The 19,764-nt window shown below is 39.3% G+C and overlaps 1 protein-coding gene, 1 long non-coding RNA gene and 1 other non-coding gene across 3 annotated transcripts; all 3 read left to right on the plus strand.

Annotated features, from left to right (window-relative positions):
• The first annotated feature begins 206 nt into the window (after nt 1-206).
• LOC134822828 (uncharacterized) lies at nt 207-807 on the plus strand. The gene is made up of 3 exons (XR_010161223.1): nt 207-294; nt 430-523; nt 680-807. It is a non-coding gene; the product is annotated as an uncharacterized LOC134822828 (long non-coding RNA).
• A 1,611-nt stretch (nt 808-2,418) lies between these two features.
• LOC134822959 (SCO-spondin-like) lies at nt 2,419-7,187 on the plus strand. The gene is made up of 15 exons (XM_063834242.1): nt 2,419-2,583; nt 2,743-2,888; nt 3,012-3,189; nt 3,447-3,695; nt 3,822-3,947; nt 4,121-4,179; nt 4,352-4,432; nt 4,547-4,785; nt 4,970-5,073; nt 5,332-5,425; nt 5,683-5,873; nt 6,076-6,246; nt 6,449-6,588; nt 6,745-6,887; nt 7,032-7,187. The coding sequence occupies exons 1-15, from the start codon at nt 2,476-2,478 to the stop codon at nt 7,145-7,147; spliced, it is 2,145 nt and encodes a 714-aa protein (XP_063690312.1). The 5' UTR covers nt 2,419-2,475; the 3' UTR covers nt 7,148-7,187.
• A 10,271-nt stretch (nt 7,188-17,458) lies between these two features.
• Nucleotides 17,459-17,577, plus strand: LOC134823788 (5S ribosomal RNA). Its single transcript, XR_010161320.1, has one exon. It is a non-coding gene; the product is annotated as a 5S ribosomal RNA (ribosomal RNA).
• Nucleotides 17,578-19,764: the final 2,187 nt, after the last annotated feature.

The raw sequence follows: 19,764 nt of genomic DNA on the forward strand, positions 1-19,764 counted from the left end.
ATCATTCAGTTTTTTCATTTCATTTCAATTAGGTTCGCACTTTGCAATCGTCAGCTTTTGGTTTAATTTTGTTTTAAAATCTTCGCAGTCAAACTTGTGTAATTTCAGTCGATGAAACGGCAGAAAAGCTTTTATTTAGAAATCTTCCAAAATGTCTCCTTCTTAATTTAATACAAAGCTCCACTTACAGAAAGTCCGTTTTCCGATTGCAATAACGTTGTTCCTGTTGGAGACACAAAGGAAGGTCTCTTCAACACTTGTATGACAGACGTATGCCAATGCTCACTTGATAAGGTAATAGGCGCTGAACTGAAGAAAATTAGAAAAATCATGATTTAAATCTCAATTGACCGCCTAAATTGTTAGTATACCATGGAACTGTGAATATGAAATGAAGTATTATACCCGGTTTTCATTACTTCATTACAGACGTGTGCTTGCCCGCAATTTGACGCATACGCACAAAGATGTATAGAAAGCGGAGTAGATCTAAATGACTGGAGGGAGGCGATTTTATTTTGTCGTAAGTCGATTTTTAAATCAAGATAACCGTTATAACCATAAATAAACGCGAACACTGCAAATTTTGCCCCAAAATAATAACCATTGTTGCTATTCTATTAAACGTCATTCTTAAACTAATTGTGCACTAGAGAAAATTACAAAATAAATTCTTCAGCATATGATTGCCCGGAGGGACAGTTGTATCGACCAAACGGCGCTGTTCCAGCTCCCACATGTTTAGAAAGGAGCCCAACTAAAACTGGGACCGTCAGAGGGTGCTTTTGTCCTGAGGGAAACTTTTTACAAGATGGTAAATGTGTCCGGGCTGACGATTGTAAATGTCTTCATGAGGGTACTTTCTATAACGTAAGTCTGACGTGCGGTTCATAACGTTCCTTTTCTGACGAGTGTAAATGTCTTCATGAGGGTACTTTCTATAACGTAAGTCTGACGTGCGGTTCATAACGTTCCTTTTCTGACGATTGTAAATGTCTTCATGAGGGTACTTTCTATAACGTAAGTCTGACGTGCGGTTCATAACGTTCCTTTTCTGACGATTGTAAATGTCTTCATGAGGGTACTTTCTATAACGTAAGTCTGACGTGCGGTTCATAACGTTCCTTTTCTGACGAGTGTAAATGTCTTCATGAGGGTACTTTCTATAACGTAAGTCTGACGTGCGGTTCATAACGTTCCTTTTCTGACGATTGTAAATGTCTTCATGAGGGTACTTTCTATAACGTAAGTCTGACGTGCGGTTCATAACGTTCCTTTTCTGACGATTGTAAATGTCTTCATGAGGGTACTTTCTATAACGTAAGTCTGACGTGCGGTTCATAACGTTCCTTTTCTGACGAGTGTAAATGTATTCATGAGGGTACTTTCTATAACGTAAGTCTGACGTGCGGTTCATAACGTTCCTTTTCTGACGATTGTAAATGTCTTCATGAGGGTACTTTCTATAACGTAAGTCTGACGTGCGGTTCATAACGTTCCTTTTCTGACGATTGTAAATGTCTTCATGAGGGTACTTTCTATAACGTAAGTCTGACGTGCGGTTCATAACGTTCCTTTTCTGACGATTGTAAATGTCTTCATGAGGGTACTTTCTATAACGTAAGTCTGACGTGCGGTTCATAACGTTCCTTTTCTGACGATTGTAAATGTCTTCATGAGGGTACTTTCTATAACGTAAGTCTGACGTGCGGTTCATAACGTTCCTTTTCTGACGATTGTAAATGTCTTCATGAGGGTACTTTCTATAACGTAAGTCTGACGTGCGGTTCATAACGTTCCTTTTCTGACGAGTGTAAATGTCTTCATGAGGGTACTTTCTATAACGTAAGTCTGACGTGCGGTTCATAACGTTCCTTTTCTGACGAGTGTAAATGTCTTCATGAGGGTACTTTCTATAACGTAAGTCTGACGTGCGGTTCATAACGTTCCTTTTCTGACGATTGTAAATGTCTTCATGAGGGTACTTTCTATAACGTAAGTCTGACGTGCGGTTCATAACGTTCCTTTTCTGACGATTGTAAATGTCTTCATGAGGGTACTTTCTATAACGTAAGTCTGACGTGCGGTTCATAACGTTCCTTTTCTGACGATTGTAAATGTCTTCATGAGGGTACTTTCTATAACGTAAGTCTGACGTGCGGTTCATAACGTTCCTTTTCTGACGATTGTAAATGTCTTCATGAGGGTACTTTCTATAACGTAAGTCTGACGTGCGGTTCATAACGTTCCTTTTCTGACGAGTGTAAATGTCTTCATGAGGGTACTTTCTATAACGTAAGTCTGACGTACGGTTCATAACGTTCCTTTTCTCAGAAATTTAAGTGTTTTTTATTTGAGAGAGGTGGATTTGAAGAAAACAATGCCCCCACACAAACAACTACTTTCAAACAGAACGGGCACGAGATACGAAGCGAGGGAGAGTGCAAAGTTTGTACTTGCGAGGATTCTGGTGAGATGACATGTGCTGATATGACTTGTCCAGAGCTTCACTGTGAAGATGATGAGCTGATTTCCTACAGAGAGGGTGTTTGCTGTCCCTATTGTTTGTCTGATTGGGTTGAGGTATGATAATTTATTTGCTTTTTTATTGAGAACATTCGTTTCTTTGCTTTTTTATTTAGGAAATTTGTCATTCACCATTAACCTTAATTCGTTCTTTCATATATAACAAATTTTGTTTGCTGACCAGACAGTTCGGATTTCAGTCTCATTTTGTTTCAGGCCATGAACCCGTCTATCCGGATTAAGGAGGGTCAGTCTGTGACCCTGACTTGTGCTGTTCATGTAAAAGATGTCGGAATGAAGAGCATTGTTTGGTATAAAGATGGAGACAGGGTGTTTGATAGTTACAAACTCTCTATTAACAGGTATATTCTGCACAAAATATACTGATAAAATGGTTTTATTTTACAAACGGACAATGGAAAATTTCCCATAATTTTTCAGTATCAGTTCACGGTTTTTCTCCTATTTTTACATATTATCCCCAGACTCACGCTAAAAATAGAAGACGCAGGAGCGAAAGACCGGGGAACATACACTTGCCAGGCTACCAAGGGTGGGGTAGCAGCTACAGGCGACTTTAGCGTCAGTGTACACATACCGGCTGTTTGTACTCACAAGGATGGAGCTAGTTTCTTACAAGGAGAAATATACAACCCAAACCAGGTTTATTCAGTATTATAAACTTATAAACAGAGCAGACAAATTTTTATATTGTAAAGTATTCCACTACGAACCAGAGGCACGAAACAATCTCATCTAAACGTTTATATGGCAGTCACATAGAAACTGGTTCTACACGAGCATATTTACTAAAAAATGTTGGGTAATAGAAGAGGCCCAGTATATCATTGTCAAGGAATGGTATAAAGGTTTTACTTAAAATACACTGCATTATCAATACATTATCAATACTTTCCCAGAACACACAATGTACATGTGATGCCCGAGGACGCCACTCTTGCTCATGCATCCTGGACCACCCTGCCAGTATCCAATGTTCCTTCCCCACAGCCGGGGTCTGGTATGACGAACACTGCAATAAGACTTGTGTACCAGTTCCTGGCACTTGTACCAGCGGCAATGATCCACATTACAGAACTTTTGATGGGAAATATTATGACTTCCACGGAAAGTGCACTTATCAGGCGGCCAGCTGTGATGATTTTAAGGTGAACAAATTAAGATTTTGATAATTTTTGAAAGTTCTAGATGTTGCAGGAATCAGCATTTTTGATGTATCTTAAAGAGTTTGCGTCTCAGGCAATTACAAATCTGTAACGGTTGTTATCTTTCAGGTTAAGTTGAAGAACAAAAATCTGGGAGGCAGTCCTACTTACACAGATAAGATGATTCTGGAGTTCAAAGGCCACTTATTTTCCGTCCACTCATCTGGTTACTCAGCACACGTTAATAATCGAAAGGTAATTTTCTATCATTTACAAAAGTTCTTTGGCTGATTTCCGATTTATTTATTAATTATTTATATATAAATTGTGCATGCTTGAAATTTTTCTGGAGTCAGTGAGTCAAAGAATGTCTTCAGTAATAACCATTGGCAAATTCGCTCACCGCAGTATTTCTATCCTCTTTTCAGGTTTCAGTCCCATATGACAAAAAGTTCGAAAATGGTGATCGTGTCGCTATCAGGAACAAGTAAATGTGGATAATTACAAATAATTAATTATTCATGTATGATGAAGGAATTATTTAGTTGAAGGGGGCTGAATACTAGCAATGTTAATTCATGTCTATTCGAGCTTTCATCTAGAATTGAAACAAATTCTTTATATTATGGAGCTGCAGGATTAACAACATGTCATTTCAGTGGTCAACTAGTAATCACGTTATATAGCCAAGGTAGAGACCCCTCTGCAGAATTAACAGCTCGATCCATGAGTGGCGGAAGGTATCAATGATACTTCGTTTATTTTCATTTTACACTCACTATTTATTTCCAATTTGACAAACAAGTAACAATAAAATGTTCACTATAATGAAGCTGTAACTACTTTATTCACAGGTGGATAAACGTAGCAATAAAACTACATGGATCATGCGCCAGTGTCACTGAGGGTTTGTGCGGAGTTTGGAACGGTAATGTTGCTGACGATTTGTTTAAAGACTCTCCTAACGATAACGCAGAGAAGTTTAAAGATTATGACGAATCTTGTCCTCCTCCTCCGGCCCCCTATGACCCTTGTGATAATATCGGCCCTCTGAGAAAAGCTAAGGCGCTGGCGATCTGCCAAAAACTAACTGGTAGATAAAAATATAAATATTATAAATAAATATTAAACATTAGGTCATTCAAATTAATTTAACACTGTTTTTCAAGGCTTATTTCCTTAAGATATCTTAACTTTCTCGTTAAGAAATCATAAATTTTTCTTTGTACATTTTACAAGACCTAATGATATTTGAATTACCATCACTTCTCCCTCAGAGCCCCCTTTTTCGGCGTGCAACAACGTTGTGCCAGTGGGAGACACAAATGGCGGCTTTATAAACACTTGCATGACTGAGATCTGCCAGTGTCACTTAGATAAGGTAATAAAAAATCAAAATAATGTGCAACTTGTTATAAGTTTCTCCGAATGTTAAACATTCAATTTTTTATTAAGACGGATCAAAAACAACAGTATTTTCATTGATGTTTTTAAAAAAGCATAAATTCAGGTGTAGCTAGCTGAATAAAAATTTCAGAAAATTGCAAAAGAATGAGGACATTTTGTGCTACTTTTTCACGTAAATTAATTTTAAAGCATTATAGAATGATTGTGACGATGAACCGAGAATCTCTTTCAGTCATGCGCGTGTCCTGAATTTGATATGTACGCTGAAGAATGTATTAACAGTGGGGTAGATCTCAGTTACTGGAGAGATTCGGTCGACTTCTGTCGTGAGTGTGTTGTACTTTCTATCATCGAATTAGCGTTGAAATCTTTAGAACTCGCTGTATTTTTAATTTTATAACTAAACAGTTGATCGAGGATTAGGAGTGCAATGGGTTTTCCATGAAGCCTTTTTAATACACATGAAAATTACTTTCAATATGCTTTCAAATTCAAAAGTAGGATGTAAAAGGACACACTTCCGATCGGGAAGTACAAACAGTCTAAACCCACAAATATAATAGCAAATATATTCCTCTTCCAGCCTACACGTGTCCAAAAGGTGAAGTTTACTTGGCTGAAGGACCAGTCCCTACACCGACCTGCTTAGACAAGAACCCCTCTAAAACTGGGACCGCCCGGGGCTGCTTCTGCCCTCAGGGCCACTTCTTGCAGGATGACCAGTGCGTTGAAGCTGATCAATGCAAGTGTCTTCACGAAGGCATCTTCTACAATGTAAGCACAGTTACCTACAAGGGTCATTACTCGTATTGTTGTAACTCTCATAGTTTTTCAGCATGATTGCCATGTTATAATTAATATCAATACATTTTGTTAGAAATTATATGAATAAAACATTTTGGAGTGATGATATAATCTCCGTTCACTCAAACCAGCCTATCCTAAATATCTAAATGCAACTAACTGTCATCTCCAGAACGGAGATGAAATAAGAGACGAGGGTGACTGCCAAGTGTGCACTTGCGGGGATGCTGGAATAATGTCCTGCCTCGAGATGACATGTCCAGAACTTAACTGCGACGGAGATGAGCTGATTTCTTACAAGGATGATGAGTGCTGTCCTTACTGCCAGCGTGATTGGGTTGAGGTAACTACAGGATCGAACATAAATTAATGAATGAAGGTTTTTTAAACAGGTATCTAGCAAGCCGTGTCCTGCATGAAAGATTATAAGTGCTTAAGTGGTTCATATTTACCATAACGACACCGACATCATGAGGATAAAAAACTTATCAAGGAAGCATAAACATGAAAGAGTCCAAGATACCCTAAAATGGCATAATTTTCAGGCAGTGAATCCTAAAACTGATCTGAAAGAAGGACAGTCGGTGGTTCTTACTTGCTTGATACACGCAGCTAACGTAGACAGGAAGAAAATAAACTGGTATAAAGATGGAAAAAGACTGCGGGAGGACATCTCACGGGATAGGTTATCATTTGATTTACTTTCTCTTTCGCTATCTTTTTTCTTTCTCTTTTTCTTTTTCTTTCTCATAGCTTCTGGCATTTCCCGATAGTGAAAAATGTCGAAATAAAATATTCAGCAGTGTTTCAGGGCATAGACAATATGCACTTCATTTCACAGGCTAAAACTGAGTATAAAGGATGCTGATTCCTCTGATAGTGCGCAGTACGAGTGTGAGGCTACTAAGAATGGCAAAACTGCCTCAAGCTGGTTCGTTGTTGATGTTCATGTCCCGATATTGGAGGCACTCACTCTCGTGAAAGGTAATTTCCCGAAAAATGTACCTTAAATCTTTGTCGTTTTACTGTTAATGTCATGAGGGTCACACTCACACGGCTGTCCTTCGCTTCCCCAATAATTTTATCCAACTTCTAGAGTTTATATCGTTAAACACCCTTTCATTGCAGACCCGTGCGAAGATAAAAACAAATGGTGTAGAATTTGGGCTCACAAGGGGTTCTGCAACCTGCCTTACTGCATGAGATTCTGCAAATCATCTTGCTCCCTCTGCGACACGAACTAAGCTTGAAGAGCAATCATTGGAAATTGTCGAAAGACATCCTGAAGGTAATTTACAGGACTTATTAGCGGTTGTCTGAAGACTAAATTAAATATAACTGGACTTGTAACTAGTTAGCCAGTGTTTTTTCTTCTAGAATTAGATTAATGATGAATTTCAATTTCGTTATAACAGTGAAACTTCGAATCCTGGACCAAAAAAAACGTTAAAAAGGTCATTTTCGGATGTTAAAAAGGTCCGGAATTTAAAAGGTCCGAATAAGTTGGTCCGAAAGATAGTAATTTAGGGAGTAAGGTGATCCGAGTAACTTAAATTAGAATTAAAAAAACACACGTGAAGGTCCAGAAATTGACGTTTGACTGTATGATTGTATGAAGCTGATACCTAATTAAACATAATGTCTAAATTGACTCATTACTGACACATTTACTGACACATGTAAATTTGTAATGATCTTTCTAATTTTAATTTCTAATTTCTAATTTCTAATCTCTAATTTTCTAATTTCTAATTTCTAATTTCTAATTTCTGAGAGAAATTACGTCCGTTAGTATTTGGTATTGAAAATATTTTACTTTGAATCCAATTATGATAACTGATAGACAAATAAACGTTGTTTATTTTTTGTAGAAAGTATACTGTTATTAATAAATAAATAAAATGTCTTTTATCATTTGACTTGGTCATGGTTTCTGAATTAAGTTTAATTTTGATTCAGCACGCAAAATACTCAATTTATTCCAATGTCAATCATATCGTGTCGCAATATTTTCTTTGGTGGTCGCTTACTTGGCAATATTTTGTTGAATTCTGTAAGTGAAATTCGTAACTTAAATTGTAGCAACATTTGGCAAACAAACAAATTTTAATATGAGGCTGTAAATTTGATCGCATGACGAAAAGCAAAATGTTTTTCAGCGAATCAGGCCTATTTGCCCGTCCATTAACGTATTACCATTTAATGGTGAAACCAGCGGTGAAACGACCACCCCCACGATGATAACAGGTAGTTGAACCGTATAAGGTGACCACCCCGCTAACTCCGACTCGCTTGCTAACTCTCTCCCTCACTCTGCCGCACGGAAGAAGGGGTAATTCAAGCTCCAAAACCCCAGACGACCACGAGTCTGTCACGTGATGTGATCGCAGGGTGCTTGTAGCTCCCTACTTCCAGGAGCGTGTAGACCTCCTCCGTCTGGCTACACGCTTCTCTCCGCCAATCACCAACCCGGATATTTGCACGTGGGCCGATCTGGCCAATGAGAGAGGAGAAGTAGCGCGTGACTAGAGGGCCCGCAGACAAGCTGAAATTGGCACGTGGTTTGACCAGGTAACACGTGGTGTTGAGCAGCAGACTGACTCAAGGTAGTGTAGGTTCCTGAAACACTCAGCTCTTTGCATTACTGTCTAGACCTGGTTTAACCACGGGGCCAAAACAAAGCCTCCCATTGGTCAATAGCGCCCACGTGGCGATAAACCTGTCTTCTGATTGGCTAATATCGCATTGTCTGCTCGAACGGGAAACGCTCGACAATTGACATCCGAGATACCTTCCGCATGGCTGGTGCTGGACCGCGTTTATCGGCCAATCAGTGAACATCATTGTGCTCCAGTGACTCAGGGCAGCCAATAACAGCCAGGAGCTTCCAGGGGGAACTCTCGGGCTTCAAAACCCTGGTCAGTCGTTGTTTACTTGCTTCGAATTTTTATGTTTCTCCTCACCTGCCCGATTTAGTAGTGTCCTCACAGTGCCTGAAATATTAAATATTTATGTGAAGATAAATTTGCCAGACTTTCAGGCTCGATGTTTATACTGTAAAAGCACCTTTGTCATTGACAGTGGTTTTCCGTTGTATAGAATAAGAAAGTTATGGTTTATCAACATTATTTACATGATTGCCAAATTTGAGTTTGTTGTTCGGTATAAATAATTCAGATCATCCCATTCAATTATTTAGATAAGTTATATGTTCGTAGGACTGATTGAAATGCACCAAAATTCGTTTACATCTAAAATTCTTTTAGATTAACAAGTATTTATTATCAATTAACGCAACACTAGAAAGTTAAAACTACAAATAATGAAATAAACCAACAGTGGTCATTTGAATTTTGATAGCCATCGCTTTAAATTAAAATAAATATAACTTTAAAGTTGGCAATAGTAATACCTTAGTTCATTTAAAAAAATACATATTATATAATCGGCAAGCTTCTTATTATTCGTTCACCAAGATGTAACCCAACTCAACAATTGTTCATTTTAAAACTTCTTACAAAACCATGAACGTTTTGTGACTGTATACAGGGAATTTGTAACTTAGCTCTCGATCATGAAACCACGACATGTATGCAGACCAGGACATGTATGCAGACGTTACCGTATTCCTTATAATTATAAAGATTATTTATACAGTTTTTGCCATTAAGATGTAATTCTATTTGTGGTGACATTTTCGAGTCAATGGAAGCTCCGGCTCCTAATACATGTAGTAATACATGTAGTAATACATGTAGTAATACATGTAGTAATACATACCATTATATCACAATAAAAGTAGTTGAAAGTCGACTCCAATGTGAGTATAGGCAGAATGAGAATATACTGACCAACCAATGACTACCACGATCGTAGACCTAATATTTGGGCCGTATAAGTTAAAGTATTAACCAAATCGGTTATGATTTACGATCTTTTATAGTGACTTTAAATCATTAAATGATTAAGTTATAAGTTATTATTTATTTCATTGCAGATGTTATAATCTCATATAAGTATTATAACTCGAACGTTATGACATTACAGCAAACTTCGCGCACTTGTAGTTAATTTACTCCCTCCTTTGAGGAACGGGATTTAAAGATATGTCAGAATCCTTCGAACGGCTTTGAAGCTGCAGTCATTAAACCGAAAATCCATATCGTAATGCTTTGCAATTTGCTTGGAAAATAGAGCATTATGTCATGATCAACCATTAGAAATAAATCTAATTCTATTGAGAAGCTGTTCATTTTGTGACGAGGTGCCACGTATCGGTAATTTGTTAAAGTGGAGCAGTTTGCAAATTTTTCAGTTGTTAGATTTAACTATTTAAGTTAGCTGCTATCATGGACATGCAATAAACAGCGCTGATTTTTACTTCGTTGTAATTTTTAAGCAACCTAGATATCTCGTATAATAATGAAGTGAGGGGAACTAGAAAGGTAGTACTGAAGTGAGGGGTACTAGAGGGGCATGGTCCCTGCAGAGGTAGTAATGAAGTGAGGGGAACTAGAAAGGTAGTACTGAAGTGAGGGGTACTAGAGTGGCATAGTCTCTGCAGAGTTAATACTGAAGTGAGGGGTACTAGAGTGGCATGGTCTCTGCAGAGTTAATACTGAAGTGAGGGGTACTAGAGTGGCATGGTCTCTGCAGAGGTAGTACTGAAGTGAGGGGTACTAGAGGGGCATGGTCTCTGCAGAGGTAGTACTGAAGTGAGGGGTACTAGAGGGGCATGGTCTCTGCAGAGGTAGTACTGAAGTGAGGGGTACTAGAGGGGCATGGTCTCTGCAGAGGTAATACTGAAGTGAGGGGTACTAGAGGGGCATGGTCTCTGTAGAGGTAGTACTGAAGTGAGGGGTATTAGAGGGGCATCGTCTCTACAGAGGTAGTACTGAAGTGAGGGGTCTGTGGTTCCAGAGGGGTACTGGAGTCTGGAGAGGTATTACTGAAGTGAGGGGTACTAGAGGGGCATGGTCTCTACAGAGGTAGTACTGAAGTGAGGGGTACTAGAGTGGCATGGTCTCTACAGAGGTAGTACTGAAGTGAGGGGTACTAGAGGGGCATAGTCTCTACAGAGGTAGTACTGAAGTGAGGGGTACTAGAGGGGCATGGTCTCTGGAGAGGTAGTACTGAAGTGAGGGGTACTAGAGGGGCATAGTCTCTGCAGAGTTAATACTGAAGTGAGGGGTACTAGAGGGGCATGGTCTCTGCAGAGGTAGTACTGAAGTGAGGGGTACTAGAGGGGCATGGTCTCTGCAGAGGTAGTACTGAAGTGAGGGGTACTAGAGTGGCATGGTCTCTGCAGAGGTAGTACTGAAGTGAGGGGTATTAGAGGGGCATGGTCTCTGCAGAGGTATTACTGAAGTGAGGGGTACTAGAGTGGCATGGTCTCTGCAGAGGTATTACTGAAGTGAGGGGTACTAGAGTGGCATGGTCTCTGCAGAGGTAGTACTGAAGTGAGGGGTACTAGAGGGGCATGGTCTCTGCAGAGGTATTACTGAAGTGAGGGGTACTATAGAAGGGCACCATGGTCTCTGCAGAGGTAGTACTGAAGTGAGGGGTACTAGAGTGGCATGGTCTCTGCAGAGGTAGTACTGAAGTGAGGGGTACTAGAGGGGCATGGTCTCTGCAGAGGTAGTACTGAAGTGAGGGGTACTAGAGTGGCATGGTCTCTGCAGAGGTAGTACTGAAGTGAGGGGTATTAGAGGGGCATGGTCTCTGCAGAGGTATTACTGAAGTGAGGGGTACTAGAGTGGCATGGTCTCTGCAGAGGTATTACTGAAGTGAGGGGTACTAGAGTGGCATGGTCTCTGCAGAGGTAGTACTGAAGTGAGGGGTACTAGAGGGGCATGGTCTCTGCAGAGGTATTACTGAAGTGAGGGGTACTATAGAAGGGCACCATGGTCTCTGCAGAGGTAGTACTGAAGTGTCAAATGGCACGGACCGTGAATTTGGCTCGTGTCTGTAACAAAGTAACAAGTTCCATGAGGATCTGCAGAGTGTGGAGCTATCACCTCCCTCCCTCCCTGTATTGCAACCATTGTTACCTCACTACGGTCGGGCGGGGTCCCGGAGGGTCCCTTAAGTCTGCAAATCAAATTATTTCCCTCATGACAGGGGCCGCAGTGCAATTGGTTGAGGAAATTGCTGTCTAACTTCAATACTCTGTTTATTCCGTGACATATGACACAGAATTTCAGGATATTGCCGATCTGTCCATATGTAATCCTCAAAGGCAATTCAACAGTCGTTGTGACGGAATTTAGTCGCCTCTTAAGATGACGTAACAGTTTCCTGGCGAGGTAATTCTCCAGGTGGTCAAGTGCTCGGAATCATAACTGAATCACAGCTAGTGTTTAGTCTTAGTGCTTTAGTGTTTATCGTATTCGTTGGAAATCTGAAGCTGTGCGACATCCTCGTTTTCAGATAAGCACCGCTTATTCACCGCCGTTTTCTGTTCCACGTCCCGGAAGAAAGCAACAATGCCGTACAAATTGTTTTACCAATTATCATAATTATTACATTCCAGCTATTAGTTTCAGTACGATAATCCAACAAAATGATCCAATTTGAATGGAGTTTAGACAACATCGGGGGCAAACATTTATAACACCAACCTGGTTGGTCAGCAAAGCGTTGGATTTATGCCCAATATTCAATTTCAGGGCATCTGTGTGACTATTCCTGATGGCAGAAGGGAACCTGTATTTTTTAGAGCCGTATAACTATAACACGTACAAATTATTTCTTGTACGTGTTTGACCTAAAGTTTGACCTAAATTTGATTCCTGGTCTTCACTAGATTATCTTATTCTATTTCTCACTTGCAATGAGTTTAGATTTTTTAGGATTTGATCCCTCTCGGTTCTTCCATGGTGTACGAGAAGGTGGGTTTGTCGCCCCAAGGTCCATTACTATTTTTTTGACCAATGGCCTCCACTAAATGTACATTTTTTTAGAAAGGAGGCCGTCAGTAATTTTTGGATGTAGGACATGTGGGTGAGAACGGTTTTGGCATGCAAAATAATAAAATAATGCGAAGAGTTAATAGATACGAAGTTGGTTCTAAGGTTCCATTGAAAATTAAATAGTTCTTGACGGAGCTAGTTAAAGGATTATTTAAAGCTTGACTGTTGAGAGATTAAATATAAAAATAGCAATTAATTTGGGTAACGACGCTAGAATTTAACGGTATCTTGTATGATTTATGATGACAGTAATCGATACCTTCGAAAATTCCAAGTTTCAAACACACTTCATATTCAAAAAAACTTTCGGAGCTGGGCGAAGTTTTCTAGCAGCCATTTTTTTTATCGGATGAGAGCCAATACAAATAAATGTGCTTATTGTAGTCTCAAAGTCACAAGAAATGTTATTTAAAAACTTATTTGAGTGATTCCTTCCCACTTATCGTCTATTTTAGAGTTAGCAAAGGTAGTTTCAGTTGAGTCTTGAGTCATGTAATAATTTAAAACACGTTTTACTTTAAACCTTCTGAATAAACAACCTACAATTGTGGCTCCTTCTAATTTAAAACATGCTTCTCCTGAAGGGCTATGAGGACATAATCCCAACATTAACAAGCCAAATTCTTTTAGAAGAATCATATTAACCAAATAAAACCAAGTCACTTAGAACAGAATTAGTTACCAACAAAATTACTTAGTCACTAACAAAATTGTGATGTTATGAATTATAATTCTATACTTTCAAATCTCAATCTACCTTCAATTGCTACTCCACTGCAATGCAGTTAGCTGGTTTTCAGACTTCGTAAAATATTGCACTACTAATTGTTATCAATATGGGCAACGAAAATTTTGCCCTTGGCCATTCTCAAAAACAATTTCACAGTTTACTCCTGCAATATATCGCAGTGCTGACCCATAAGTATAATAAAAGGCACAGACAGTGCCACATACATCACGGAAGTTGCACCGAACCTCACCCCAGTGATGCACGCCGCCGCCGGACGCCGCCGCGCCGGCACATTTTCACACGCCGCCACGCCGATACCTCTCAAGTCGGCGTGGCGTGAAAATTTAAAAAAATTTCAATAGCAGCTACTAGTTCTGAATTAGAAAGAGTATGGAGCCAGTCGGGGTTGATTTTGAACTCTAGGAGATCCAAATTGTCCAACGACAATGTTAAGAATTTGATTTTTCTTGAATATAATTGGGACAATGTGAAGTCATCCCTGAATGTAACTGAGTAAATTGAATAATGTTTCTTTTAACAAAAGGAAGACCTTTTTCTTGTATTAGCCGTTTAATATGAACATTCCTATTTATTGAAACATAACAGGAATTAGGAATTAACAGGAATTAACAAAATTAGGTCATATTACAATAACAGTGATTAGGTCACATTACAAAAACATTGATTCCAGGTATTGTAACAGTAACACTTAAAGTCATTATACTCATGAAAGTACAAACTAGAGTTTTCTGATGGTAGCATTGATAATTGTAGTTCAGCGGGTGGATGTCGTATTTTATGGGGCTACTCGCTGCTATGAGGCCACTTCGTTACAATTTTTGTGGGCCTGGAAATTCAAACCTAAATTTTGACAAAATTATGTTCCACGCCGCCGAACGCCGCCACGCCGGGCCATGTTGGGCACGCCGCCGCCGGTTGGCGAAAAATGAACCGGCGTGCATCACTGCCTCACCCTAAAGTTAAAGTATAACTTAAAAGGAGCTGCAGGGTAGTGTAACACTGACAGCTCTGCAACCACGATCCCAACTGACAAAACGCTAACTAGATGAAGCTGACGGAAATTCGCTCAATTAAAGTCCGTTTAGAGCCGATTAAAATGAGACCGCCTCAAAACATGGGGTCTCAAGCGGTATAAGTGCCCTGAAAGACTAGTTTATACTTAGTTACCGCTTGCTTTGTGCTTTGGTGTCAACTGTCAGGGCTGTTTGTAGTTGTACTTGAGTTAGACTTTGCACAGTTAGATAGATTTGTGAGTTGACACCCATTTCTTAACGCTATTAGAGGTAATAAACTAAGTAAGCTTTGGAAACTGACAAATGTAAATATTAAACCTTTTTATCAGGGATTTTTCTGTTGAGGATGATAATGAATTGAAAAATTGTATCCTGGATTACGAAATGAAAGCCCTTTATAAACCTGAATATTATATCAAAATTAAATAGCAACCTCTAAAAATCAGTACAAGTACACCAACATCAACATGTAAGCCGTAAGGGTCGTAGACCAGTCGCAACAGGAGAAAGAATGTTCGACAGTCAAACTCACTGCACACGCGGGCATGCCCCAAACATGCCCAGACGGCATGGAATTAAAATAGCATGACGACAGCACGCGCGCTGCAGTTTCACTTCCCAGAATCGCAACTTTGTTTACGCTTTGGCCCTTAAAACGGGTGATGATATGACGTTTCTTGTCTAGTGTTCTATAAAATTATGGTATTATCCCGTGATCCGCATGATTGCGAGCGTGCCTTTAGGTTTCCTAATTACATTGTCTTCGCTAATCATATTCGTTATCTTAATTGCCAGACCAAATAGGTTTAGGCTCTTAGACCATTGATGTTTCTACGACCACAAAACTTTCGGGTCACACGTTTAACCCTGCCAGAACAGTGAACAATAGTCGAGAACGTTTGATTGAATTTGAAGTTAACCCGACTTTCGGATTCGTTGCCGGCGAGCACATTTGAAGTTAGCGTAACCTTGAACGAAAGCGACGTCTAGATCTCATTCACCCATTCAAATCTCCGGCATTTCCTACAAATTTCTGATGAATTTCAAATTGTGTCCTGATAAGGTGCCGAGACTGATAGGAGTTGTCGATATATTTATGGTGGTGTTTTCACCATGCTTTACATTTCCATTTTGTGGATCCGTCTGGACTGGTGACAGTTTCAACCCTATTCCTTCAAATTGGTGGCCAAGTCTTCATGACCTGACCGTACTTTCAGCACCATTTCTCCCCGACTTAAAAGCCCCAGCCCTGTTCACAGTACTCAGCTCTTGTCCCTCTCTGAGCAATTATACTTAGATCCTACTCACCGTATCCAGCCTGGACAAGATTAGTGTTTATTGTAAGTTTTAAGTTAAACATTTTCCTTTTGTCCTTGCTTGGTTCCACAAGAGGTTCTCGACTAATGACTGACGGTTTGAGGCTATTTCACAGTCTGCCCATTGACCGGGCTCGTGATCGTTACTTTTGTTTATAAACCTACCTTCCTCAATTAATAAAACCACGTCATGCGTCTGTACCGTATACCACTTCTATTATTGCCATGCTAGACAGCCTGCAGACCATTTTAGTCTTCACACAGATTTTCAGGGCTCCTCGGAGGAGGAGGCCCACATAAAGATTACGGATTGTAGTGGTAATACTGTAAACGACATTTATATTCAATCCGTTTAACAGTTGGTATGATCAGGTAATAGGTCGTTAGAAGAACAATAGTGAGCCTGGTCCATGTGGACTTGACACAATACCGATTAACGGAGTGCTGTCATGTCACGGCTCACGTGACGTCACACGTGGCGTGATGTGACGTCACGTGAAACAGTCAAACTCCACGTGGTTCTTGCTAATTGCCCACTCAAATATTTGGTAGTAACTTTGCTGAGGCAATCTTGGAGAATCAGGAATAGACCGAGGCCGCGATTTGTAATCGTGGAATTCGTTTGAGGTCTTATCAACCCTGGCGCGTGGGGACACGTTTTTGCTAGTAGTTTGCGACATTATTTTACGGGTATCGAATCTCGCGACTTCAACGAAGTCCTGGGGACACGTTTTCAATAATTGATAATATTTTCAGCCCCTATCGTTTTAAGCATCGTTAGGGCTTTCCCAGAAACTAACTCTCATCATCCTAGGATAATCGTGTGTCGCACAGCACCTCTTTCAGTAACGAGAGTAGTCGCATGCAGTCCAGAATGACGTGTACGTTTCGGTCACCTGTGGAAAAAGGAAGTGAGATATCAAAAATCTGAGAAAAACCCGTTGGATAAAAGCCTTTCAGGTAGGTGCTAGTCAAGATTTCATCTCTTTAGACCTTAAGATGGCTTCTAACACCTCGTCAAAAGTTTTTAAAAGTAAATTTTACTCGCGACTATCAAAAAACAACAAAAACGTGTCCCCAATTTGCTTTTTTGAGCGCGCCCAGATCAGCGCACCTAGCTGATCTAGCTACTATGAACAGGCACATAAAAATATCAGTGAATATAAGTGATTTCGGTTATTGGAGTAATTTCATCAGAGCAGTCACATTTTTGATGGTGATTAATACTTTAATAACATTCCACAACAAGGCAACCATTAACTATGTAGTGTGTACCGTGTGCAGTGTGAAGTATAATATAGAGTTGGCATGAAGTTAACAGTTTACTTATCACGAAGTTTAATTAGAAGATAAGGAAAATATTGTATTGTTATCTGTCAAAGGAATTTAATGTATTCTAACAACTTGTTCTTATAATAACTAATCGATGAACCACATACAGGGTCGGTGTGAGTGTAAGAATTTGTGTGAGAAGATATATAGAGGAGCAAAATTCAACATCACTGGATACGGCCATACTCGGTTGAATACACCCCATCTCGTTCGATCTGGGAAGTTAAGCAACTGCAGGCCGGGTTAGTACTTGGATGGGTGACCGCCTGGGAATTCCCGGTGCCGTATCCTTTTGTTATATTTTCGAAGAATTGCTTTACTGAACAGAAGAATTGTGTATGGCTTTTACAGAATTGCAGTGATTATTAAGAATATCATTTTATCCTAAGCAATATAGTCTATGTTCAAACGGAAGGAAATATTTCCAAATGTCAGAATAACATTGCTTAGAATAGTATAGCTACTAAGTTTTGTCTGAAAAGGGCTTTTTTGTTTCATTCTAAGATCTATCTTAAACATTCTGCTTAAAATTAACTAGAATGTATTTTTAAGTTAACTTGAAGAGTACTACAAGGTATCCTGAAGTTAACTTGAAGAGTACTACAAGGTATCCTGAAGTTAACTTGGAGAGTACTGCAAAGTATCCTGTAGATAACTCGAAGAGTACTGCAAGGTATCCTGAAGTTAACTCGAAGAGTACTACAAGGTATCCTGAAGTTAACTTGGAGAGTACTGCAAAGTATCCTGTAGATAACTCGAAGAGTACTGCAAGGGTATCCTGGAGTTACCTTGAAAAGTACTACAAGGTATCCTGAAGTTAACTTGAAGAGTACTACAAGGTATCCTGAAGTTAACTTGAAGAGTACTACAAGGTATCCTGAAGTTAACTTGGAGAGTACTGCAAAGTATCCTGTAGATAACTCGAAGAGTACTGCAAGGTATCCTGAAGTTAACTCGAAGAGTACTACAAGGTATCCTGAAGTTAACTTGGAGAGTACTGCAAAGTATCCTGTAGATAACTCGAAGAGTACTGCAAGGTATCCTCAAGTTAACTTGAAGAGTACTGCAAGGTATCCTCAAGTTAACATGAAGAGTACTGCAAGGTATCCTGGAGTTACCTTGAAGAATACTACAAGACATTCTGAAGTTAACTTGAATAGTACTACAAGGTATCCTGAAGTTAACTTGAAGAGTACTACAAGATATCCTGAAGTTAACTTGAAGAGTACTGCAAGGTATCCTGTAGATAACTCGAAGAGTACTGCAAGGTATCCTGAAGTTAACTTGAAGAGTACTGCAAGGTTTCCTGAAGTTAACTTGAAGAGTACTACAAGGTATCCTGGAGTTACCTTGAAGAGTACTACAAAGTACAAGGTATCCTAAAATTAACTAGAATGTATTCTTAAGTTAACTTGCAAGTTATACTGCAAATCCGAGAGGCGATAAAATTTCAAATATATCGGGACCGATATAATTGGAAGACGACAAATATCTAACTTTAGGTCAACTTCATGCTTTCTGTCAGTTAACTTCAGGATCAGATCAGCTTTATCTTAATTTAATCCAAGTTTGCGTGCAGGCTACCACAACAACAACAACATAGAGGTTGTTACAGGATTAATTAAGTATATAATAGAGGATAATTTGAAGGTAACTTGTAGTTCTCTTTAAAGTTAACTTCAGGATACCTTGTAGTACTCTTCAAGTTAACTTCAGGATACCTTGTAGTACTCTTCAAGTTAACTTCAGGATACCTTGTAGTACTGTTCAAGTTAACTTCAGGATACCTTGTAGTACTCTTCAAGTTAATTTCAAGATACCTTGCAGTTATACTCTTCAAGTTAACTTCAGGATACATTGCATTGTAGTACTTTTTAAGTTAACTTCAGGATACCTTGTATCACTTTTTAAGTTAACTCCAGGATACCTTGTAGTACTCTTCAAGTTAACTTCAGGATACCTTGCAGTACTCTTCAAGTTAACTTCAGGATATCTTGTAGTACTCTTCACGTTAACTTCAGGAAACCTTGTAGTACTCTTCGAGATAACTCCAGGATACCTTGTAGTACTCTTCAAGTTAACTTCAGGATACCTTGTAGTACTTTTTAAGTTAACTTCACGATATCTTGTAGTACACTTCAAGTTAACTTCAGGATTGCTTGCAGTACTCTTCGAGTTATCTACAGGATACCTTGCAGAACTCTTCAAGTTAATTTCAAGATACCTTGCACTTTGCAGTTATACTCTTCAAGTTAACTTCAGGATACATTGCATTGTAGTGCTTTTTAAGTTAACTTCAGGATACCTTGTATCACTTTTTAAGTTAACTCCAGGATACCTAATTGTAGTACTCTTCAAGTTAATTTCAAGATACCTTGCAGCTTGCAGTTATACTCTTCAAGTTAACTTCAGGATACATTGCATTGTTATAGTACTCTTCAAGTTAACTTCAGGATACCTTGCAGTACTCTTCAAGTT

The sequence above is a fragment of the Bolinopsis microptera genome, chromosome 11, assembly GCF_026151205.1.
Source record: "Bolinopsis microptera isolate Bmic1 chromosome 11, MBARI_Bmic_1.0, whole genome shotgun sequence".
NCBI lineage: Eukaryota > Metazoa > Ctenophora > Tentaculata > Lobata > Bolinopsidae > Bolinopsis > Bolinopsis microptera.